The 23350-nt window shown below is 48.5% G+C and overlaps 1 protein-coding gene across 1 annotated transcript in view; it reads left to right on the forward strand.

Annotated features, from left to right (window-relative positions):
- Positions 1-23350, forward strand: part of TMEM132C (transmembrane protein 132C) — a 174238-nt gene that overhangs the window by 94244 nt on the left and 56644 nt on the right. The window contains exon 3 of the mRNA XM_066199508.1: positions 1113-1259. Within this exon, the coding sequence (XP_066055605.1) occupies positions 1113-1259 (147 nt within the window). The remainder of the gene's footprint in view (positions 1-1112; positions 1260-23350) is intronic.

Genomic DNA, 23350 nt, shown 5'->3' on the forward strand with positions numbered 1-23350 from the left:
AACTTTGGTGCCAAGTCCTCATAAACGTCAAGAAGATACCAGCGTCTTGCTCAATGATGATTTCTGCTCAGTGACTAACATTTCGTGTTGCATAAAAGTTTTAGAAAACTGTGATTTTAAGTTTGTCCTCCTTGCTGTGGTGAAGCCAGTTCCTGCTGGAGAAGCTTTGGTGGTGACTGGAGTCAGGCAGCCCTTTCCCTTCTTCCTCTGAGGATGACTCCAAAGTGCTCACGGGGCTGGGAACTCCTCAGCGGCACCTTCCTCCCCACATCCTCATCATCCTTTTGTCCCTGGCTGTGTTCAGAAGACAAGGGCTGCCAAACTCCTTCTCTTCTTTCCCATTCCTGGTGCTTCCTGATAGAGCTGAGCATCAGCAGCTCAACATTCTGCACCCAAACAACACCTTTGCTGGGAATTCTTTGTGCAAATGCTCTTTAATTAGCAAGTGTTCTGTAATTAACCTTCCACGCGGTTGTTGCTGATGTTATTAGCAGCACTAGATAAACAGAGTTAACTTTTCCACAGGGCATAACGACTGAGGGTGGCAGAAATCTGTGTCCTCTGAGAACATCTCTGGGTTACAGAGTCTTGTCTTAACCCACAGCTGTATTCTCTCCAGGCTGGAGATTGCAAACTGAAATTTCCTTGGGAATCTGTAGGGAAGAGGAAATTGTCCAGCAGAGGAGCAACAGCCTGTCCACTGATAATCTAGAACATCGTCTGGAATAAAAATGGGTTATTAAAAAGCCTCCAGTGGAGCATTGCTCTGTGCAATGATGAGTCACAATTTTGTCTTGGTACAGACAAACATTGCAGAGTCTTCTGTGTTGGGACAAGCTTCTCTTTGGGAAAAAAAAAAAATATTGCCTGAGTAGAGAAAAGAACTTGAGTGCAGGTTCAGTTTGACTCCTGACTCCAGTCCTGTCCAAAAAAATGTGATGTTGCCATAGGTCTGCATTCATGGTGTCCCTCTCTTATTTACTGCTGGATTAGAAGTATGTCTAATAGTTCCTTTCAAACTGCTCTGCTGAGATGCCCATGCCTGAGCTGCCCCCAGGGATCCCAGTCCTGAATGAGGCCTGTAAACCTTTCCCAATTGCTGTTCCCCACAGGGCCAAGGTGAAGAAAGGAGTGAACATCCTCGGGGCCAGGACCAGTGACCCCCGGCAGTGGGACGTGAGGCAAGAGGTGGGCAATGGAGGGAAGCACTCCACCACCACAGTTGTTTGTCAGAGGATAGCCCCAAGTTCAAGGAACAGGTATGGAACCTCATCTTCTGGGCACATTAAACTCAATTTATGTCCGTGGTACCGTTCAGGGATTGGGAGGCTTAAGGATGATCTTAGCACTGCTCACAGCTATTAAACCTGTGGCCTGGAAATCTGGAGACACTCAAGGTAACTGTGGTACCATCTGCTGATCTATAATGGGTAATAAAATTCGTCATTAATGGCATAGACCTGCGTTGGGGCTGGGGGGCGGTGTCATTTTGGCAGCCATATGAATATTCTTCATTTCAGAGGGCTTTACTGAACCTTTGAATTTTTTTTGGTGTGATAGTTCTGACCTTGTTTCTCTGAACATATCCCGGCCCCTGTGGCTGGTTCGTGGAGCAGGCAGTGAATTCTTCCCCAGGGAGGGTAATTCAAACCCCCCAGTGTGTAATAGAGAAGAATCCTCTTTAGAAAACTCTGGATTCTTCTGGAGGTTGCTTTGGCCTGCTGGGTGAGTGTCTGAGGCAAAGCCCTGTGAGGGGCACTGGGATGGACTGGGATGAGCTGGGCTGCCACTGCCTGCCTCCCTGTTTGCTGTGGTTTTGGGGACTTGCTCTGGCTGTTCCACAGACACTGCTGCAGGGCTTTCTCCAGAATTAGGATTGTCTTCCATGGCACACAGCAAAGTTGGATATTTTCAGTGGAAATGATTTACTCGTCCCCAGGTATCATAAAGAATTGTCACAGCACTGCTGTACCTCAGTCCATGCAGAGAATTTCCACTGTACAACATCCAGACATCCAAACAACGCTTCCCCAGCTCTGTGATTGCTGTTAGCCCCAAACCTGGGCTGGGGGAAGAGCATCATGAGATCTTTGGGGGCTGCTGGGCTGGTGATTGCCTTGCACTGCGCCTTCAGGCACAGGGAACCGGAGCAGATTTCAACTTCTGTATCCCGTGCCCAAATCCTGGACATGTGTGAAGTGTAGAAACTCCTCTTGCCACGAGCAGCTCCTGCTGAGCTGATTGTCTGAGTATTTCCATTGGTGACTGATCTCTCCCTGTCTTTTGTCTCGACCCTGAGCCTTTCATTCTGGATTTTTCCCCCCTGTCCAGCTGAGGAGGGGAGAGATGGAGCTGCTTTAGTGGGCACCTGGCATCTAACCAGGGTCAGCCTACCTCAGGACTGGTAAAGGGAAAGGAAAAACACATCATTTGGGGCTGGCAGGAGTAGAAACTAAACCAGTCTGAAAGGGAGGACGTGGCTTTAGAACAAACAGCGTGTAGCTCCAAGCGGATTTGCGACTGCAGAACTATAATAGTCAGGTTATCAAACCCCAAATTAAATCTCCTCGATCCAATTTGCATGAAGCCTAATTAACCCGTAAAAATATTTTTGGCGCTAATTATGCAAATAAAACTCCACGTTTTAATTAATGCCTCTCTCATTTGTGCATGTAAGTAGTCGCTGTCTCCCGAAATCGTGATGAGCCTTGGGTTTGAGCGAGATGTTTTTGTGCAGGGAAGAACTGGGTGGGGAAAGCTGCGGGGAAGCCCACGGTGGTGCAGGGGGCATTGCTGAGCTCCCGAGTGTCACCTGGTGCCCTCTGCACAGAGCACTAATACTCTTACTCGGCTAATTACAGACATTATTCAGCTAATTTAATTTGGTGGAGAGCTGCGAGTCCCTGATGGGAGTTGTCTGTGCAGGCTGGGTCAGGGTGTGGGTCCTCTTGGGGTGTGCAGTTCTGTGCCCAGCTCAGGGGGGCTCTGAGGGGCAGTTCTGCGCTTCCAGCGCCAGCACTGGCTCGTCCTCCCTGCAGCAAACTCACCAATATCTTGGTGTAGTCATGTAGCAGAAGGAGTTTCCCACTGTGTTTGCTCAGAAATCTCCCTGCTGCACCGTGGAGAACCATTGCACTCTTTCCCCTTCCTAGCCCAAGAGACAAGTGCCTAGACTCAATAAAAATACTGATTTTTCTTTCCCCTTCATAGCCCAAGAGACAAGTGCCCAGACTCAGTTAAAATACTGATTTTTCCTTTCCAGCTTTTCCTCCCTTGCACATTTCTGTGTCATTAGTGTATGGATATAATTACACTGTAAGCACTTTGAAAGAAGCAGTTTTGAGTCTGAATGCAGCAGCAGCTAATACACCTTTCACAATATTTAAATAATAGAACACAAGAGATATTTTAGATACATCACATCAGTAATTGTTTACCATTACCTTTGGAGAATTTAAGTGGGTCGTGCTTCTTTGCTTTTCTAAGAAATACTTTGTGGTGCTAAAGCCAGGAGCCAGAGCTTGGCTTAAAATGATTCAAAAAGCCTTTGCAACTATGGCAAGTAACTGCAAACAGCTTGAAATCAGCAATGTTTGTGTGCCTCATAATGCAATTTCTGCTGAGACTGGAGTAGCTATTGATGAGGATAACAACAGTGTTGATTAGTGAAAACAAGGCTTAGACAACTGCTTGGTTGCTTGTTTTCCTTTGTTGTTTCTGCCTCTGGACACTTGATGTGTGTGCTTGGGGCAGACAAAAGGATATTTTTGGTTACTGCTGGAACCAGTTCCGTCTCTCAGCGTTGCCTCTGTTTGGTTCCAGGCTGGCGTGGTTGATTGTTGAGGTGCCGCACTCACCTGAGAAGTGGAAAGGCTCCTGTTTGCTGGGGAGTTAGTTCTGGATCGTCCCACAGGGGAGGAGAGCTGTTCCAAGGCAGAGCCAGGGCCATTTGTGTTGTTTCTTTGTTTAACACAGCAAACTCCAGCACAGCTCCTCCACCTGCTGGCCTGCTGTCAGCTGTGGGGATGAGGGGGGCAGATGAAGGGTAGGAGCAAGGAGGGCACAGGGAATTTCTTAGGCTGGCTTCTCTGCCAAAGCCAAGGCACCGGAGCATCCTATAACTGAGACATGAACCCTGATCCAGGCATAACTCCTCTTGCTCCTGCAAACCTGGGATGTCCAGGAGCAAGCCCAGCCTGCTCTGGGCCTGACGTTTCTGCCCCTGGATGTGGCTGTGGGGGAATGGAATCCCACAAAACTCCGTCTGTGGAATCCCAGCGCCGGGGATTCCTGTCAGCCGGGCACAGGAACCGAGCGTGGGAGAACAGAGAGGTTCAGGAAAGCTGACGGAATGGAAAACTGCTGTGATGTAGCACTTTATCCTCTTGGCCTTGAACCTTTTGGAGAGGCCTGTGGGCTCCCAGCCCTGCAGCCATCTGTCTGATAAAGAGGCAGGCTGGGGGAGAGTGCTTCCAGATGTTGTGGTGATGTTTCAGGCCGTGCCACAGTCACTGATTCCCTCTCCTGTGCCACATGTGAGCACGTTCTGTTGGACTGGGGTTGTTGTGGCTGTGTTGTAGCACAGTCTGGGTGTCACAGCAGTGATGTTACCAGGCTGGGGGGTTTTTTTTCGTATCATTAGCACGTGGAGGAAAAGCAACAAAGCCGCTGCCGTTCCGTGCGGATCCCTGCTCTGTCTGGTAGCGCCATATGCTGCCGAGGGGTGTCAGTGAAATCAACTCCCTTGTGATTGAAAAACAAAAGTGAAGCGTGTCTGTACAACATGAGTCAGGCTCGAGGAAGTGTGAGCCATGTGGAGAGTGTCTGCCTGCACCAGAGCACAGCCAGGCTGTGCCCGGGATGTGAACAGACAGGAGCAGTCACACGTTATAAGCAGGGAAGATGTTATTAATTGTTTCAGAATCTGGGTCATCCTGCCCTGGCAGTTTTGGGTCAGAGTGGTTTGCAGAGCTCAGCAGAGTGGCAGTGGTGCCTGCTGACCTCAAAACCCCGCAGCCAGAGCAGACAGCACGGTTCTCACAAAGATTCAGAGGTTTAGTGCTTGTGGGTCAGGATTTTTTCCTGCCAGTTGTTTATCCTTTTGACTGATAACTGAGGCAGGAGCAGAGCTGAGCTGGCACATGCCACTGCTGTAGCTGCTTGGCAGGTTGTACAGGAGGTCACATTTGTGTCTGCAGGGGCTGAGCTGTACAAACTGTAGGGATACTTTGGGGGGAAGGCACCAGCAATGGATGTCTTACACCATTAAACCCTGAAACAGAAACAATTTCTGTTCATTTACGAGAAATTCACAGAAGAGCAGGCATTCGATATAGATATATGAACAAAAGGAGAGCTCAGGAGAATCTCCATTCTTCATTGGATGTGGAGGAAACATGGTGACAGAGGATGAGGCGTTTAATGCCCTCAGCCGAGCGGAATGAAGCCTCCATAATTCAAGGGAAAATTGGAAAAAGAGCCTGGAGGTGTTGGTTGGCAGCTGGCTGAACGTGAGCCAGTTGTGTGCTCAGGCAGGGCAAGAGGGGATGCCTCAAATTGCACCGTGGGGTGTTTAGATTGGATATGAGGGAAAACATTCACCTGAAAGGTTTGTCAAGCACTGGAACAGGCTGCCCAGGGAAGGCGTCCCCGGAGGGTTTGAAAGACAAGTGGATGTGGTGCTTGGGGACGTGCTTTGGTAATGGACGTGGCAGTGCTGGGTGAATGGTTGGGCTCAAGGATCTTAATTAAAAGTCTTCCAGCTTCAACCAGTCCGTGATTCTGGCTCTGTGTTGGCGGCCTGGTGCACATTTCAGTGCAGCCTTTTGGGCTGCTGGCAGGTGACTGGGAGTCGTCGCTGTGCTGAGCATCTGTGTGCTTGCAGTGCCACTGGGAATGTGTGTCCACAACTGTGGGAACTGACGGTGGGCAGAACATGGGTTTTGGGCTCCAGGCAGTGCCCGTGGGAAAGCCAAGGACAGAACTCTCTCAGTCAGGGAAATCTCGAGGAGGAACAACCCAAACCCAAAACAATCCCTATAAACGATCCCTGTAGATCTCCTCCTCCCGACACCTGGTGCTTTCCCACCTTGTTCCCTGGTAGAGATGTTTACAGAAAGGTGCTGCCCTAAAGGACCAGCCCTACTCATTGTACCCAAACACTGCATAAAACAATCTGTCTCTCAACAAACTTTGCTCTGAGCCCTCTGAAGAAATCAGAGTTCCATGTGTCCTTACATTAGCCGTCCTGAATCGTAACGATATGTGTCCACAACTGCATCAGGAGCTCCAGCCGAGCCTTCACCTGCTGCTTTCACCATCCTTCCCCTCCCAAGTAACCCCGTTTTGCCTGCTGTCCTTGTCCTGGGAGGTTCCTCTTTGTCAGGATGCTGCTCCAGGTCCGAGCGGGGCCCAGCTGTGTGCAGTGTGCAGGGACAGTGCCAGGGACGCGTGGGGACACATCAGCCAGCTGTGCCGTGCCACGAGAGCTCTTCTGGGGCACACAGGGCTGGGGTGAGGAGGTGCCTTCCCAAGGGAGCCTCTCACATGGCTCCTCTTGGGCTGCTCTGAGCGTCAGCAGCGTTCATCAAAGCCCTGAGCCGGCAGGGAGGAGGGAGGAATGGCTCTGGTGTCTCTCAGGAATTGCTGCTCCGCTGTCCCTGCCTGCAGGTGGCCCTGGTTTGGTGCCTGAGCTGTTTTGGTTTGCTGAATTTCTTTTCCCAGGGAATTTTCTGTCAACAGGAGAAACGTTTTTGTAGCTGTACCTTTGTTATTCATCCCTTTCCCTAGGAGGGACTTCTCCTTGCTGTCCCTCTGCTCTGACCAGGTTTGTCTCTGTGTCACCAATCCGACTGGTCTGTGTGAAATAGTACAAAAGGGAGACACATCCCAGAGATCAAGGAGTCATTTTCAGCCTCCTGAAGTCAGTCTGTGTCGTTGTGGTGTAAATCATCCATCACCTGCACACTCTGCCTCGGGAGGGAATATTCGTGATTTGTGTCCCAGACCCGGCTGTGCCCCGGGTCCCTGTGGGACCAGGGCAGCTTGTTGAACCTTGTGCATCCCGAGGGTTAAAAGTGAATTAATTCCACGGGAGCCCTGGTGGGTGAGGAGCCTCCCAGAGCCAGAAGGAGCCTTTCTTCTCACTGCTCACCGTACTGCAGGTTCAGAAAGACACGGTTTGAGGTACCCGGAGCAATTGTCATGGCAACAACAACAGGTCTGTGTGGTTTTCCTGCCGAGCTGCCCCGTGCCAGCGGCCCTGGACAGCAGACACTGCGCCCAGCACAGGCTGTGTCCCACTGCAGCAGCAATCCCTCCTTCCCAACAGCCTGGCCCAGGAAACAAACTGCCTCTGCCCCAGTGGGGGGCAGGATAATAACTGCAACACCGTGGTTTTTATTATTATCGATTATATTTCATTATAATATTATCATAATATAATAATATATTATTACATTTATTATTATTATTGATTTTATTTATGATTGTTTTCTTCCTGATCAGATACTTCTCAAATTCTCTCTTCTGCTGGAAATTCCAGGCGGGGGGTTGTAATCTCACCTGAGGTTTTTCAAGGCCAAGCTCGTGGGTGCTGTTGAAAAGGAATTTTCTTGTTGGATTTCAACAGAACCTCTGTCAGACTTAGTCCTGACCATTCAAAAAACGCTACAATAATCTTCATACGTAGCTTAAAATAGTATTAGCCAAGGAGTAAAGTGTGCCCATGAGTTTTTTATCTAAGAGAAGGAATTAATTAGTAGAGATGAGATAAGAAACTGCATTAAAGAGATCCATCCATGATATCTACAGAGCTTTCAGTTGCAGTAATTGTTCTTTTTTTTTTATTTTTATCTACTTTGGAGTTCCTGGGTCTGTTGGGAAGCAGAAGGGCTGAAGCTCCAAGAGAAAGGGCCTTCTTCACATATTTCTTGCCCAGATGAAAGCATCAAATCTGTTTGCACAGCAAATTTGTTTAGTTTGGAAAAGCTTTTTACGTGCTGGTTAAACCCAAACGCGGGAGGCTCAGTCGATGCCTGCAGTAACCCAGCCTTGCTGAGAGCTGCGGCCAGAGCCTGCCCTGCTTTCCGGGCAGGTTGGATGCATTGTTTTATTTCACTGTCATGTAAATAGAGCAGAGCCCACACGAACAGAATGGAGGTGCAGCCATGGAATAACGGGACAGCAGCTTTCCATCCACCCGGACTGACAGACAGGTTCAATAATCGCTGGTTCAATAGTCAATAACCAATAAAAACTCCTGATGTGCAGGGTCAGAGTGTTTTCTGGCTCTCTGGCAAGGTAATCATTTGTCAGGAGCGAGGTGCAAACACACCGGCTGCTGTTCAGCCTTCGCTTCGGCTCGGGGAGGTGCTTTGAGGCCCTCGTGGAACATGCAGGAGGAGAAGCCGCCCATGCCTCTGTCATCTCCTGCCCACTCCCCCTGCCCACAGAAATCCCCACTTCAGTAACCTGTAATTCACAGTGAAGTTATCCACGAGAAACTCCTCCTGGTGCAGCCCAGGACACTTCTCCTCCTTCCCTCCTTGCACTTTAAACCTGCTCCGGGGCAGGGGCAGCTCTTTATTTTTGTGTGATGCTGTTAGGATGGTTTAGGAGCCGTTGTGACAGAGCCTTCCTTGTGATTTGGAGGCAGTGGAAGATAAGAGACAAAAGATGCGGGGCTGGGGAGGAGGAATTTGTGCCTGTGTGTGTTTTTTGTTTTTTTCTTTTTCTCACCCTGCCTTTGAAGCAGAAACATCTGCTGAGAGCCACAAACAGCTGAGTTCAGCAATACCCCATCACACTGCCAAGCAACTCTGCTTTCCTCTGGAACTTTCACAGCAGAGGAAATAAATCAGTCAGGCAATAAAGAATGGAGGAAATTTAGGAAGAAGTGCCAAAAGCCAAACCTTTCAAGAGTAAAGTGAATAAGAACTTTGTTAGTATTCGGCGAAGCAAATTGAAATGTGTTTCTTACACATGTAAGCTCTCAGTGCCATTGCTGCTTGAGGAATTTTGTAATAACAAAACTCCTCTGAGCTAAAGACACTTAAAGCTGGTGAGGAGAGACCTCAAGAAAGCTGCCTACAATATCATAAAAGACAATTGGATTATTTTAAATATTTTTTCCATCTTGTGTCTCGGTCAGATCCATCCCAGCTGATCACCTGCCAGTGGTGAGGCACCACCATTCATCTGAAACCTTTCCACTCCTTACACAAAACACAATATATCAGACAGCTGAACCATTTGTTTCTGCACTGACTTTCTGAGATTTACTCTTCCAATCAAAGTTACTTTGGTTTGATGTGTTACTGCCTGTTTGAGGTACTGATAAAAATCCTTATTTCTTTTGTTATATAATAACAGGAACTGCCCTATGAAACAGGTGGAGAATTATTCCATAAATGCTGAGTCCTTGTTGTAAATGGTACAGGTTAAGCAAGGATGGTTAGAAAACCAGTTGGTGAGTGCTCCCTGGGAGGATTTTGGGATGTGCTGCTGGTGCTCTGGGCTCCTGGTCCCCAGTGGCAGCAGAGCTGTCCCTGCAGTCCCCACTCCTGCAGTCCCCACTCCTGCAGTCCCCATTCCTGCAGTCCCCACTCCTGCAGTCCCCACTCCTGCAGTCCCCACTCCTGCAGTCCCCACTCCTGCAGTCCCCATTCCTGCAGTCCCCACTCCTGCAGTCCCCACTCCTGCAGTCCCCACTCCTGCAGTCCCCACTCCTGCAGTCCCCACTCCTGCAGTCCCCATTCCTGCAGTCCCCACTCCTGCAGTCCCCACTCCTGCAGTCCCCATTCCTGCAGTCCCCACTCCTGCAGTCCCCATTCCTGCAGTCCCCACTCCTGCAGTCCCCACTCCTGCAGTCCCCACTCCTGCAGTCCCCACTCCTGCAGTCCCCATTCCTGCAGTCCCCACTCCTGCAGTCCCCACTCCTGCAGTCCCCATTCCTGCAGTCCCCACTCCTGCAGTCCCCACTCCTGCAGTCCCCATTCCTGCAGTCCCCACTCCTGCAGTCCCCACTCCTGCAGTCCCCACTCCTGCAGTCCCCACTCCTGCAGTCCCCACTCCTGCAGTCCCCACTCCTGCAGTCCCCACTCCTGCAGTCCCCACTCCTGCAGCCCCCACTCCTGCAGTCCCCACTCCTGCAGTCCCCATTCCTGCAGTCCCCACTCCTGCAGTCCCCATTCCTGCAGTCCCCACTCCTGCAGTCCCCACTCCTGCAGTCCCCATTCCTGCAGTCCCCACTCCTGCAGTCCCCACTCCTGCAGTCCCCACTCCTGCAGTCCCCACTCCTGCAGTCCCCACTCCTGCAGTCCCCACTCCTGCAGTCCCCATTCCTGCAGTCCCCATTCCTGCAGTCCCCACTCCTGCAGTCCCCACTCCTGCAGTCCCCATTCCTGCAGTCCCCACTCCTGCAGTCCCCACTCCTGCCTGTCCTTCTGCGTCACACCATCGAGTTCAATTCCCAGCTGTGTGATTCCATCAGCTCCTGGCAGACCTGCAGTGGGGGACGGTTAAACCCGGTCTGAAGGGCTGACCTGCCTGGGGGTGTTGGTGCATCACTCCAGGTGTGTTTGCTTCTCCCACACTCCACCACCTCAGGCACAGAAAACCCTGCTCTTCTCCAGCTTTAGAGAAAGATGTGGGGAATTGCTGGGCTCTCGTCCTCCGGGACTTTTTCGGTGTCCCCTGCCCTGCTGTCTGCTGTCCCTCATTATCTGCAGCAGGGTCCCAGCATATGACAACCACAAGAACAAATAATCACATCCCTCACCTGGCTAATTCTCTGTCCCTGCCTGCAGATACCTGGGTGCATCCTTTGCAGGCTGACACAGGGATAACAGGAATTTGTGGCATAACTGGGAGCAGGCCCCTGAGCAGTGCCTCTTGTTGTATTATTGCTCTGCAAACACTGCCAGGCTGTCAGCAGACACAACACTCGGTGTAATTCAAGCTGGACAGAGCACAGCTCAGCAAAACCTTCCCACATTTCTCTGAGGATGGACTCCGCTCAGCTCCCCCTGCACCTTTTACACAGTAAAGCAGGGTTAATACATGGCCTTTTACAAGCTTAGGAAGTAAAAATCTCTGCTTTTCAGAGAAAAACAGCAACTCCTGCAGTTTAAAGAACTGTCTTGTGTCAGAGATCATTGCAGTTCTGCACACAGCTCGCACCTGGCAGAGGAGTTACTCTGTTGGCTTCTCCAAGTCATCGTTTGCAAATCATAATTTGTCCCAAGCTCAGGCTGCAGGGAGAGCTCTGGTGTGTCACGTTCTGCAAATGGCAAAATCTCCTTTGCAGGCTGAATTTCAGCCCAGATTAGAATAAATTTTGACTCTTCTCTCGTTTCTCCTCTCTGGTGTACAGCTCAAAAAACGAGGTGATCCCTTTCCCTTCCAGGGCTGTGACAACAGCATCCACGCTCCCCTCCCTCGTGCACCCCCTCATACATGATGGTAATTATTACAAAAAGGAGTTTGAAGCAGCACCCCATTGATTTTTGGTTTCCACGCTGCAGATTAATGGACTGAGCACGCACTCTTTGTAATCACACTGGTAGAAATTCAATAATGACTCTGCCAGAGTACTCAAGTGACCTCAGACACTGAATTCATCCCTGTTTCGACTCGTTTTAATGAGACTGGCATGTTTAGCAGTGCCATCAGAAGGTGTCCTGTCAACCAAAGCATTACTGATGGGCCAGCTGATGAGAAATTCAGTGTTTACATCTGTTCTCTTAGCCAGAGCAGCTCCCAGTGTCTGCGTGGCGTGGAATTCATTCGCTGGAATGCACTGAGCACGAGAAATCTGTGATGTGTGTGATGTGCATGCTGCGCTCCACTAGGACAAGATTCCAGCCAAAGCAGAGCTCAGCGAGTCCCACTGACAATCCCCAAAGGAGCAGAATCTCTCTGGTTAGTTTAGCAATTGTTCACTTCGCTTTGGAGGCTTTAATTGCATGTGATTATCATTTCCTGTGGCGTTTTTTTGTCATGTCTGAGAAAGTGCAGGAGCGTGGTGAGCCTCTCCACTTGGAGATGCTATTTGTCAATTTTTATCTTGAGAAATGCCCAGAGATTTAATGAGCCCGGTAAGGAATATTTAAAAGCAGAATCTGTTCATTGCTGTTTGGCTGGCTGGGTGTGTGCAGCTCCACAGTTGGGTTATTCCTGCTGTGATTTCCTCACCAGCTGGAAAACTCCTGTACATCACAGACAAACATCGTTTAAATGCAGGGGAAATCCCCAAGAGAACTCCTGGAAAAGTCACCCTGGAAATGTCACGGTGAGTGCAGGGGACTTGATCACTCAGAACTGGCCGGGAACTCAGCCTTTGCTCACATCACTCCCAGAACCACCCAAGGAGGGGATTGTTGCCACGTTCTGATAATCAAAGCTCTGTTAATTATTTTGACAGGCGGCCTCTCCTGTTCTCTGCAGTATTTCTGGGGCTGGCAGGGCTGCTGAGGTGAGGTGAAACACAAAGTCATCAAGCCTGATATAATTGCCACGTCCCTCAGTGATGCAATTCAGTGGAGATTTGTTGCGGTTCGCTGTGGATCGCACATTAATTCATGGTGTGGGTTTGTTAAACAAAAAGATCCCACAAGATAGCCAGAGTTAGAGAGCAGAGTGCATTTAGGGCAAACCCAGGACACTGGAGGGCAAGTGGCTTTTACGTGTTGTGCATAAACAGCCTGTGACTTCTGCAATGTTGGAAAAGGATGAACTCTTCACCACCATCTGCTCCCAGAGGATTCCTGATTTCCATGGCTTTGCTTTGACCTCAGCAACACGTTTTGAAGAGATGTGTCTGTAATTGGCAGCAGGAGATGAGACCCTGCTATGAGGACAGAAAGAAATCAGCAGGTTTTGAATTTGGAGCCTGATTCAGCGTTCAGTGAAGTGCAGGGAAGAACATTTCGGTGTTTGTGGGAATTTGTATCTTTGATTTGGGGCGCACCATGGCAAGAGAATCCTTCCAGGCCCCCAGAGTTTGGGCGTCACCCACACATGGGATGCTGAGCTGCTTTAACCACCAAAGCTCAGTAAATCCTTTCTAGTCGTTGTTATTTGCCACCTTCTCTGGGTGTTTTCAGTTCCCTGCGTTCGTGTGAGACACAGAGCAGAGTTCTTCGTTTCAGTGACACTGTGAATTTAAACCGCAGCCTCCGTGGGGTGTGCAGCTGACTGAGGTATTTGTCGGGCTCTGTTATAGCTGTTCCTGCCTTCTGGAAAATCATTCACAAATCCACAGGCATGACTTCATTTTGCCAGGAAGCAAGGCCATTAATCCTGCCTACTCTGAAGCCACGTCTTTTGTGGACGGTGGTGGGTAACTTATCTGTTCAGATTACTTCGACTGTCGGAGACTTCATCCCCTTGTGATGTTAATGACTGCTGAGTGGCTCAGCCCTGCCTGAGAGTTTTTTCTTACACTTTAAGACTATTTTTCTTTTCTACCTTACACTATTTTTTTTCTTATATTTTCTTAATTTTGACTGTGCTTTTAGTTCTAAATTCTTGCATTTCTTATTTTGTTATGTATTTAATTTTTTAAAAAAATCCTGTCAAAGGGGCGTTCGGTTTCTAAGGAGTTAATTGCTGCGTGCTCTTTTACTCATGAGCCAGTTGAATCAGATAATTTGCTGTTTCCTGAGTAATGTCAGAGAGTGTACAGAAAGATCTTTTGTTCCACTGAAGATGTTAAAGAGGGTTTGAGGATTCCTTTCTCTGCGAATCCTTTACATGAAAGATTTACAGTATGCAGGGCTCCAAGATTTGGAAATGCTGCTATTTAAGCGTCTACACATGTAATTAGTCGCTAATTGTTAACAGCTCCTACTCTCTTTAGCTTTTTTTATTAGACCTATTCCAGATACCGCTGAAATCAGATCCAGGGAACTGTGTAAAACCCTTTAGTTTTATACTTGCTGCTGGTTTTTCACCTTAAGCAGGGAAAGATGGAATTTTCCAAGGCACTGAAGCGATGAGGTTCTTGCTCCTGAAATTCAAGAGTTGGTTGTAGCCTGCAGCTCCTTTTTGTAGGACCCCAGCCTGGTCTGTGCTGCCTCGGGGATAATTCCCTCTTCCCAACAGCAGAACTCCCTCATTTCACACGTACACAGCACAACTGTGGCCCTTGGATGCCCCTTTTTGTTTTCTTATCAGAGACTGGCAGCCAAAATCCTGGTGGAGACACCTTGGGGGGAGAGGATGAGCATCACTGAGTGTGAGGGATGAAGGGCAAGGAGCAGCAGCTCTGGAGCACTGGTTATGGGGTGATGGTGGGATCGGGACAAGGAGCAGCTCTGGAGCACTGGTTATGGGATGAAATCAAGGAGCAGCAGCTCTGGAGCACTGGTTATGGGATCAAATCAAGGAGGAGCAGCTCTGGAGCACTGGTTATGGGATCAAATCAAGGAGGAGCAGCTCTGGAGCACTGGTTATGGGATCAAATCAAGGAGCAGCAGCTCTGGAGCACTGGTTATGGGATCAAATCAAGCACCAGCAGCTCTGGAGCACTGGTTATGGGATCAAATCAAGGAGCAGCAGCTCTGGAGCACTGGTTATGGGATCAAATCAAGGAGCAGCAGCTCTGGAGCACTGGTTATGGGATCAAATCAAGGAGGAGCAGCTCTGGGGCACTGGTTATGGGGTGATGATGGGATCAGGACAAGGAGCAGCTCTGGAGCACTGGTTATGGGATCAAATCAAGGAGAAGCAGCTCTGGGGCACTGGTTATGGGATCAAATCAAGGAGAAGCAGCTCTGGGGCACTGGTTATGGGATCAAATCAAGGAGCAGCAGCTCTGGGGCACTGGTTATGGGATCAAATCAAGGAGGAGCAGCTCTGGGGCACTGGTTATGGGATCAAATCAAGGAGCAGCAGCTCTGGGGCACTGGTTATGGGATCAAATCAAGCACCAGCAGCTCTGGAGCACTGGTTATGGGATCAAATCAAGGAGCAGCAGCTCTGGAGCACTGGTTATGGGGTGATGATGGGATCAGGACAAGGAGCAGCTCTGGAGCACTGGTTATGGGATCAAATCAAGCACCAGCAGCTCTGGAGCTGTGCCCTTGGAGCTGACAGGAGCCCTGGCTGCAGCCTGCCCGTGTTCCTCGTGGTGATGCTGAGGGCAGGGCTGGGGATTCACATCCCGAGGCTTTTCCAGGGCTCAGAGCTCAGGGGCTGTGCAGGGTGGCCCTGGGCTCTGCAGGGGTCACCAGGCTCTGGCTCAGCAGGCGGGATCTGAAGGAAAACAAGAAGCAGGAGGATAATTTGCTGGGTCACCAAGTGCTCAGGCTTGGCAGGAGGAGGGCTCTGAGTAGGCTGAAAATGAAGAGACCAAACCTCTCCTGAGCCTTTAAAAGTTTTCTGCCTCTCGTTAAAATCAAGTGTAGATGATTTGGGCATTTCAATTTCTGTCTTCCATGCCTCTGTATTGCTCTTTTTAAAAGTCTTAATGCTTCTGTCTCCAATAGCCAAAACATCTCGATTATTGTCAGACTCCAAGGAGCTCAATGATAATAATCCTCTGCAGGGAAAAAAGATAGTTTAAGTGAAAGGAAGGGATTATTAGATGCAGGAAAGATATGTCAACATTCATTCTCTCCTTGCTAAGTAGTTGTAACTTAAATTTAAAAAAAAAAAAAATTGAAATTACTGCTCCTGAAAGGGAATTGAAAAGGATAATGGCTGTTCTTTTTCTAAGGGAAGTCACATTTCTCCTGGGGCTGATGCCATAAGGTTCTTTCTTTGTACTGAAAACAACAGAGTGCTAAACAAAGACTAAAGATTGAAGTTATTAGAGGGAGATCTATGCACTGCTAATTTTATAGTTCGCAGTCTGCCATTCCCGGTGTTGGCTTCCTTCTGTGCATTCCTGCTATAGAAACAGAGTTTCCATTTTGCGGTCAGTCATTGACAGCGTTTTCACATTTGCCCAAGGTTGTGGAGGTATCTAACCCCAAATTTGTTTCTGCTTTTGATATTCAGGTATTTTTGATACCTGAAAACTCTAGATTTTCAAGTCTGGAACTTGCAGGCTTTCCTAAAGGCGGATAAAGTTAACTTTCAAGGTCTTCGTAGGACTGGTGTCCCTCTAGTCTCTTCTCTAAACCAGTTTCCACACTCATCTGTCATTTTGCTCCTGATGTGGGTAGAAATCACCTCCCTAACTTCTCCCTCTCCTAAGATATATACTGGAGATAATGGCCCTTATTCCTCTGCTTGACATTCCAGGTTAAAAATACCAAAAGCACTCAGCTCAGTTCTCCCTCCAGTTGCAGTCAATTTCTGGGAAGGACATTGATCTGATTAATTACCCCTTTAACCAGCAGCAGAAATGCGCTGGGAGTTTCTGGGTCACCTCTGGATCGTGGCATTGCTGCAGCCTGGGAGCTCTCCATCACAAGCAGAGCTTTGGCCTGGGCCAGTTCAGGTCCCTGGGGTCAGAAAGGAGGAGTGGTCCATCTCCTGAATCCAGAACATTCCCTTCACCCCCCTGCGGTCTGTCCTGGGCGCTGTTTCTGTCCAGCCGTGCCCAGACATGCTCTGGGGCTGGGTGGAGGAGAGCTGGGTGGTTTGTCACGGGCTGCAGAGACACCTGGGCCGTGCCCTGCATTAATTAATGTTGTCATTATAGTCTGATGCAGCCCTTCTTCACTCTCCTTCAATTTCTGCTGGACTCTGACTCTGTTTTACACCACAACGACACAGACTCTGAGCTTCAGAAGGCTGAAATGACCTTTTTATTTTTGGGATGTGTCTCCCTTTTATACTATTTCACACAGACCAGTCGGATTGGTGACACAGAGACAAACCTCTTCACTCACACTGGTCAGAGCAGAGGGACAGCAAGGAGAAGTCCCTCCTAGAGAAAGGGATGAATAACAAAGGTACAGCGACAAAAACATTTCTCCTGTTTAGGGAAAATTCCCTGGGAAAGGAATTTCAGAAACCCAAAACCTCTCAGGCACCAAACCAGGGCTACAGGACCCTGATGAAGCCCCCAAAGATCAGAGCTCTTGTGTGGGATGGGTGCAGTCTCTGTGCCAAATTGCTGCTAATTCTGAGCATCTTTAATCTTCAGTTCTCTCCTCCCCACCTTTAGCTGGCTGCCTCAAAGTGTCCTTTAGAGGAAAAAAAGCCACAGGGCTGCGGGACTGGCAGATCTGCTGGGGACCTGCCTGCACAAACTGCGTTTGCCCAAGCGCTCACTTGTCCTTTGAACAGGAAAATTCAGACAGGTGGAGCCTGGGGTATTGCCTGGTACAAAGCAAACATTTAGGAAGCGCGGAGTTTCGGGTCCTTGCTGGTAATGGAAAGTGCTATTTTCCAAAGTGCCATTTGACATTTGGAAGATTAACTGGTATTGACTTCCTGTGTGAGTTGGGCTCCTGAGTATCTGAGTCACTTCTGGAAACCCGAGCCGGCCATCTGTTTCACTTAGGCTTTGCAGTGCCAAGTGAAGCAGTGCATAAATACTTTGATGACTGTAGTTTGTAGTACCTAAATTTAAAAAAATAAAAAAAAAAAAGTTATTTCAACAGCCTGACACCTATTGGAGTTTTCAGAGCTTCTGGGGGCCTCGAATTCCCAGTGCCTGGGAGAAAGCAGATGCATTTGAAAGCAATCAGAGTCTGAAAGGAGCTTGTGTTCTTTAAAACCCCAGAGCTACCCCAGCACTTTGGTACTTCTAGAAACCTCACCTGCATCCCAACGAGAATCTTGCCGCAGACTTCAACTCAACAGCAAAGTATATTTCTTAAAACAGAGGCAAAAAGTGAGGTGTGAGATGGCAGCATTCATAGAAGGGACCTCCTACTGCGCATTTACGTAGAGATTGAGATGGGGAAAGTAAGAGAGGAAATGCAGGGACCTGCTCCACCTGGGGCTGAGCAGCGGCTGCTAGTTTTTGGTTAAAGATGGAACTGCAATTTTTAAATTCCATTATAAGTAACTGCGTGTTGATGGTTCGTAAGGAATTTAGAACGATGGCTTGTGTTCGAGTTTATTCCTGCAGCTGGGTCAGGAGTGTAGAACAGCCTCAGATTTATGATTTCTTGGATTTAACATGAATTGAACTGTCACCAGACTTTCTGATTGAGGTGGATCTGGACTGGTTAACAGGAGAGTCGATGCAAATCGTTTTTAAAATATTTGGTTCCTACTATCTAACCCACTGATTTGCTTTATACCAATGTCAGGGCACTCAAAGCCCCCCTCACGCAGGAGGCAGAGCCCTGCCAACTCCTCAGGACTCAATTTAAACACGGGTGCATTGTTTGTGTCCTCATTTCTCCCATGAACTCCCGCATGACCTTGGGCAAGTCACTTCATTTATCCGTCCCCCCAGCCCTGATAACACGAAATGGGTTAAATAGTCCTGTCCTCCCCAGAGCTGTGCACGAAAATTCTGTCTGAAAGCAGCCGGAGAAATGTGCTGCCACTGTTGTTGATGTTATGGATCTGTTCAAGCAACGTGTCCTTATGGACTTAGGCATCATCTGAAGGCAGCTGGGCTGTTTACACACTGAAAGTGGTTTGCTGGACAGTGGCCAGGAAACAGGGATGAACCCATAACCAGGAGATATCCCCCAGGGCACTGAGCAGCAGGAGTGATGGTTCAGAGCCCCGTGACGAGGGTGGGGAGGATATATAAATAATCGTCGTCGGGATTTAGGCGTTCAGGAGGCTGCAGTCTGCTTTGCATGTAAACAAAATGTAGGTCTTGAGGGAGTCTGTGTCTCGGCTAAATCTGCTCGTGTATAAATCCTCTTTTTTAGGCTTTATATTTTGTAATCATTGTAATTTAAATTCAGCCACAGTCCGCAGGATTTGCACATTTTACCACCATTAAGGAAGTCGATAGGAGCTGTGCATCCCACTCCCCGTAGCTGCCCTTCAATAATTAACTCCTTCCCCTCTCCTAAATCTGAAACTGGGGACAGCAGCAGCGCTTAGTGAGCCGTTCAGCCCGAGAATCTGCATGTGGAGGACAATTCACCGAGCTGCCGTGTGCTCGTCTCTGCTGTCTGCCTGCCTTTCCTGGGCTGGGTCAGCCCCAGCTCCTCCACCAGCGGAGGTTGGGCTATCCATTCCCATGCCAGGGGATCAGACTGCCAGCAGCGCGGCCCCTGGACCCTTTGGGTTTGTTTGGCACCCTTCCCACCACGGGAATTGCGTGGAACTCCCCAGCTCCACGTGCTCTGCCAGCTGAGCAAATCCCTCACAAAGTGGGACAGGAATCCCCATTCCCCAGAGCAACACTCCACTCTGCTGCCATCCCTGCCGTCCTCCCTTCACCTGCCTGCCTTTCAGGTGTGTTCTGGAGCTTTCCAGGAGGGACGGATGTGGCTTTGTCCCTTGGCACAGCAGGTGGATGTTCCAGGGAGCACCCAGCTGTACCCACCGGCCATGGCTGGGTTTGTTAAACGTGTGGAATTCAAACCCGCAGGAGAGAGGGGGGTGTTGAACATCACCTCAATCATGCCTGCTAAGAGTTATAATTGAAAGGAAGGGACCCTCGGTGTCTGTCTTACACGTGGAACATTTTATTAACTCACACAGGCACTTGGGGGTGGCTTTTATTTTTTTTCCCCCCTGGAGGCAACAGTAAAATTTGACAGGTGATTTTGTAGATGAAGACAGTAAACAGCTGTTGAAAATGATAACGTCTGAGTGGTTTTGTTGTCTCTATGAAAACTTAGTTACACTCATTTTAGATTAATTTTTCATTGTCTTCTGTAAATGAGAATTGCTTACACGGCTGCTTCAAATGGGACTTTGATTGCTTTCTATCTACTGCCAAAACCCTAAAAGACAAAAAAAAAAAATCAAATGCATAAAACCACTTATGAGCAAAGATACAATAAATTCACGCTGTAGTGCATTTTAATTTGATAAAATAAAGTTTTGCTATGCAGCAGTTTGTATTCATGTGTGAGAGAGGCATATATACATTAGCCATTTAAATTCAGCACTGTGTTAAACAGCAATAAAAGCAATTCTGGCTCCTACGGGGAGCTCTTGGTGTGGTATTATGGAATTTCCCAAAAGTCTGAGAAGCAGTGTGGGGAAAATAAAGTGAAATGTACTCGTGGAAAAGGAAGTGCAAGCGCAGTCTTGCAGCAAAGCCACCAGAGAGGGGTGGAGAAGGTGGAGCTTCTGTTCAAACACAGATTGTTCCTGGGCGCCCGTTTTTGGGGAGAGTGGAAGGAAGGGGCTGCCCTTGCAATCCAGGCACAGCCCTGGGGGCCGGAGTTTGGAGCTTCTGCAGGTGTTTGGTGGGATCTGGAACAGCTCGTTCTTCAGTTTGTCAGTGGAACTCATCCTCTCACACTTGGTGTTTGTTTAGTCCCAGCGTGGTCACAAAGTTGAGTGAAACCATCTTGTGTAAATCGCCACTCAGGACAATGTGGTGCCGGCATTCAAAAGAAAGAAGGCAGGACAGGTAGGCAAAGTCTGAGCCGTAATTCAGGCTTGCTTTGAAGCACAGCCCTGGAGTTTGGAGCTTCTGCAGGTGTTTGGTGGGATCCGGAACAACTCATTTTTCACTTTATCAATGGAACTCATCCTCTCACACCTTTTGTTTGTTTAGTCCCATGTGGTCACAAAGCCTCCTGTGAACGGAAACCATCTTTTCAGTGTAAATCACCACTCAGGACAATGTGGTGCCGGCATTCAAAAGAAAGAAGGCAGGACAGGTAGGCAAAGTCTGAGCCGTAATTCAGGCTTGCTCTGAAGTCCTTGGAGGCATTCCAAGTGCTGGCTCCCCGCAGGTGGAAGGTTTCACCCAGGATGGATCTTTGTTTGCTCAGGACCTGTTGTTTGTGAGTTCACAGGATGATCAGGCAGGCGTGAGGGAAAGTCACCTGCTCTTTTGTTAGATCACACACTTAATAACGCTTGAGTCCTGTGCTGACCTTTTGCAGAGTTTTCTTTTCGGCATAAATGTCAGGAAATGCGGCTGGGGAATGAAAATATTGATAAATACAGTGCCAGGGTTTAAACTGTAACTTCGGCTTGCCGGGGAGCAGCTCTTTGGACAGCCTTCATTTGTTTTTGAGACACTGTGCATCACCCAGTCCTTCATATCAATGCCTCTGAAAATGTTTCCAACACACATCATTTGCCTCTGCAAGGCTCCACGGCACAAAGAGCATTGTTCAGAGAGGGAAATCGCTGCCTCTTTAACAAATTGATGCTTCAAAGTTCGCAGCAGAGCCGTTTTTTATCACTCCTTCACCCGAGGAAATTCAGCGCGGATGTGCCAATACATTTTTAAGGAGCTCCTGGGTTTGTTTTGGGGTTTTTTTTGCGTTGAGCCAGTTCTTCCGGCAGGCTTAACAGGAGGCCAGAGCAGACAGAGGAGTGGTGTGAGCTCACATATGTGAAAAACAGAATCCACTTTCCTGGTAAATTTTAAGAAATAGGTTTAATGATAAAAAGTAAGACAATTAGGAAACAGATTAAGCAAAAGGAAGTCCGGCCAGGCCAGGTGACCTGGCATTCAGCCGAGGCCACACCCTGCTATTCCAGAGGCTTTCTTTAATTACCCTGTCTATTGTATCAGTCTGTTGAATATTCATATTCTTCCATAAACTAGTTTCCATATTCCAGGAACTGTTCTGCATGGCCCCTCCTTGGGTTTGCCTTTTTAGAGCATTCGTGTTTGTGGGCTGTGTCTTCATGATCACCTCCAGCTTGGGCCTGGGTCCGTGCTTTCTTCAGATGGTGGATGCTGACAGTTGGTAAATCAACAGCAGGGTCTCCTTTACATGCTCACTGGGTGTTATCCCCACCAAACAGACAGGTTAAGCAACTACTATATCAACTACTACCACTCTGCCTAATTTCCTTCACTAACAGCAGAAATAAAAACTTATATCCTTACCATAAAGTTATTAATCATGCAGCACACATCTTGCAAAAAGCCAACTTTATAATATACACTTGCAACACTGCAGCCACTCCATGACCCCACAGAGGGCTTTGACACACTCTGAACACCACAGGGACCTTCCCTGGAGCTGCCTCATCCCAGTTTCCAGAGCCTGGCAGGAGGGAGAGAGAGGAAGGAGCGGAGAGCAAGGGAGAGAATTTCTCAGTAAAGAGAAGATTTATCAGTGAATTTATCAGTGAACAGAAGATGTGCTCTGGATCCCCTTTGGCAGTGTTCCCCTGCATGGGGACGCTGTGTGGTTAATGTCACAGGGGCTGGGCCAGCAGAGGATGAACCTGGTGGGTGATTTGGGAGCTGGGAGTGGGGAAGGGGAGCAGATACAACCTCAGCTGGACAAATCCAGCCTGTCCAGAGTGTTTGCTGTGTCTGTGTCACTGCCCACTGCGCACACACACAGATTTCATTCACAAGTTCCATGTCCTCAGCCCTTGGCTGGTCACTGATGCTTTTGTTCCTGCCAGTAAATTACATCAGTGATTCCAGAAGCTCCTTTTTTTGTCTGCTGGCACAGGTAGGACACGGGAGTACTGCAGGGTAATTTAATACAGCCAGTTTAGACATCCTCTGCTTTTTCTCTTCCCTTTCTCTGTCCTCCTCACCAAGACATTTAGTGTCTTCTTGATGATCTGTGAACCACATCATCAAGAGGAATTGAATAAAAATCGACTGATGCCAGGAAATAATGTCAATTTACACGAGGTGTCATCTACTGAGGATGAAGAGACAATCTCTGATAGCCTAGAGCATTTCTTCCTTGCCTTAGGCATAATTTTGTCTTTTTATTTGAATACTCGGAGCTCGGTAATCCTGTAAATCCTTTTTTCTATATTCAAAAAGCTCCATCTGCTTCGGGAAACCCTTTAAATTAGTCCTAAAGGCCAAGTCTCTTTATAGAAATAACTGGATAGCACAGATATCCTGTCTGCAAAAATAACAGCCAACTTCCTAGTGAAAACCAATTCTTGGAAGAGTTGGCAACGCTGCAAAAAATTATTAAGAAAATATTTGTCTGTTCTCAAGAAGCTTTCTGATTGAATGTCATGGCGCTATGAGCACGTTTGGAATGCACAACAGACTCTGAAGATTCTCCCATCTAGGATGGGGGAATCCTCTCTCTCTCTCTGTCTCTGGTGCAAACTGTGTGTTCTGCAGCAGCCGCAGCAGGATGTTTGCAGAGATTTGTGCCCTGTGTTTGCCAGGTCTGCCTGTGCCACGTTGGCTCAGCGCAGCTCACCCTCACCAGGGCAGCAGAGCTGAGAACACTCCTGGAAATTCAGCTCTCCGTGTTGCCCTGCAGAGGTTTGATCAGGTTTTATCTCGGAATTAGGTACCTGGAAGGGGAAGTTTTTGTTTCTGTCGAGGCAATCCCCAAGC

This window comes from Chamaea fasciata, unplaced genomic scaffold (genome assembly GCF_029207755.1).
Source record: "Chamaea fasciata isolate MVZ Bird 193981 ecotype frontalis unplaced genomic scaffold, bChaFas1.0.hap1 SCAF_18, whole genome shotgun sequence".
Classification (NCBI taxonomy): domain Eukaryota; kingdom Metazoa; phylum Chordata; class Aves; order Passeriformes; family Sylviidae; genus Chamaea; species Chamaea fasciata.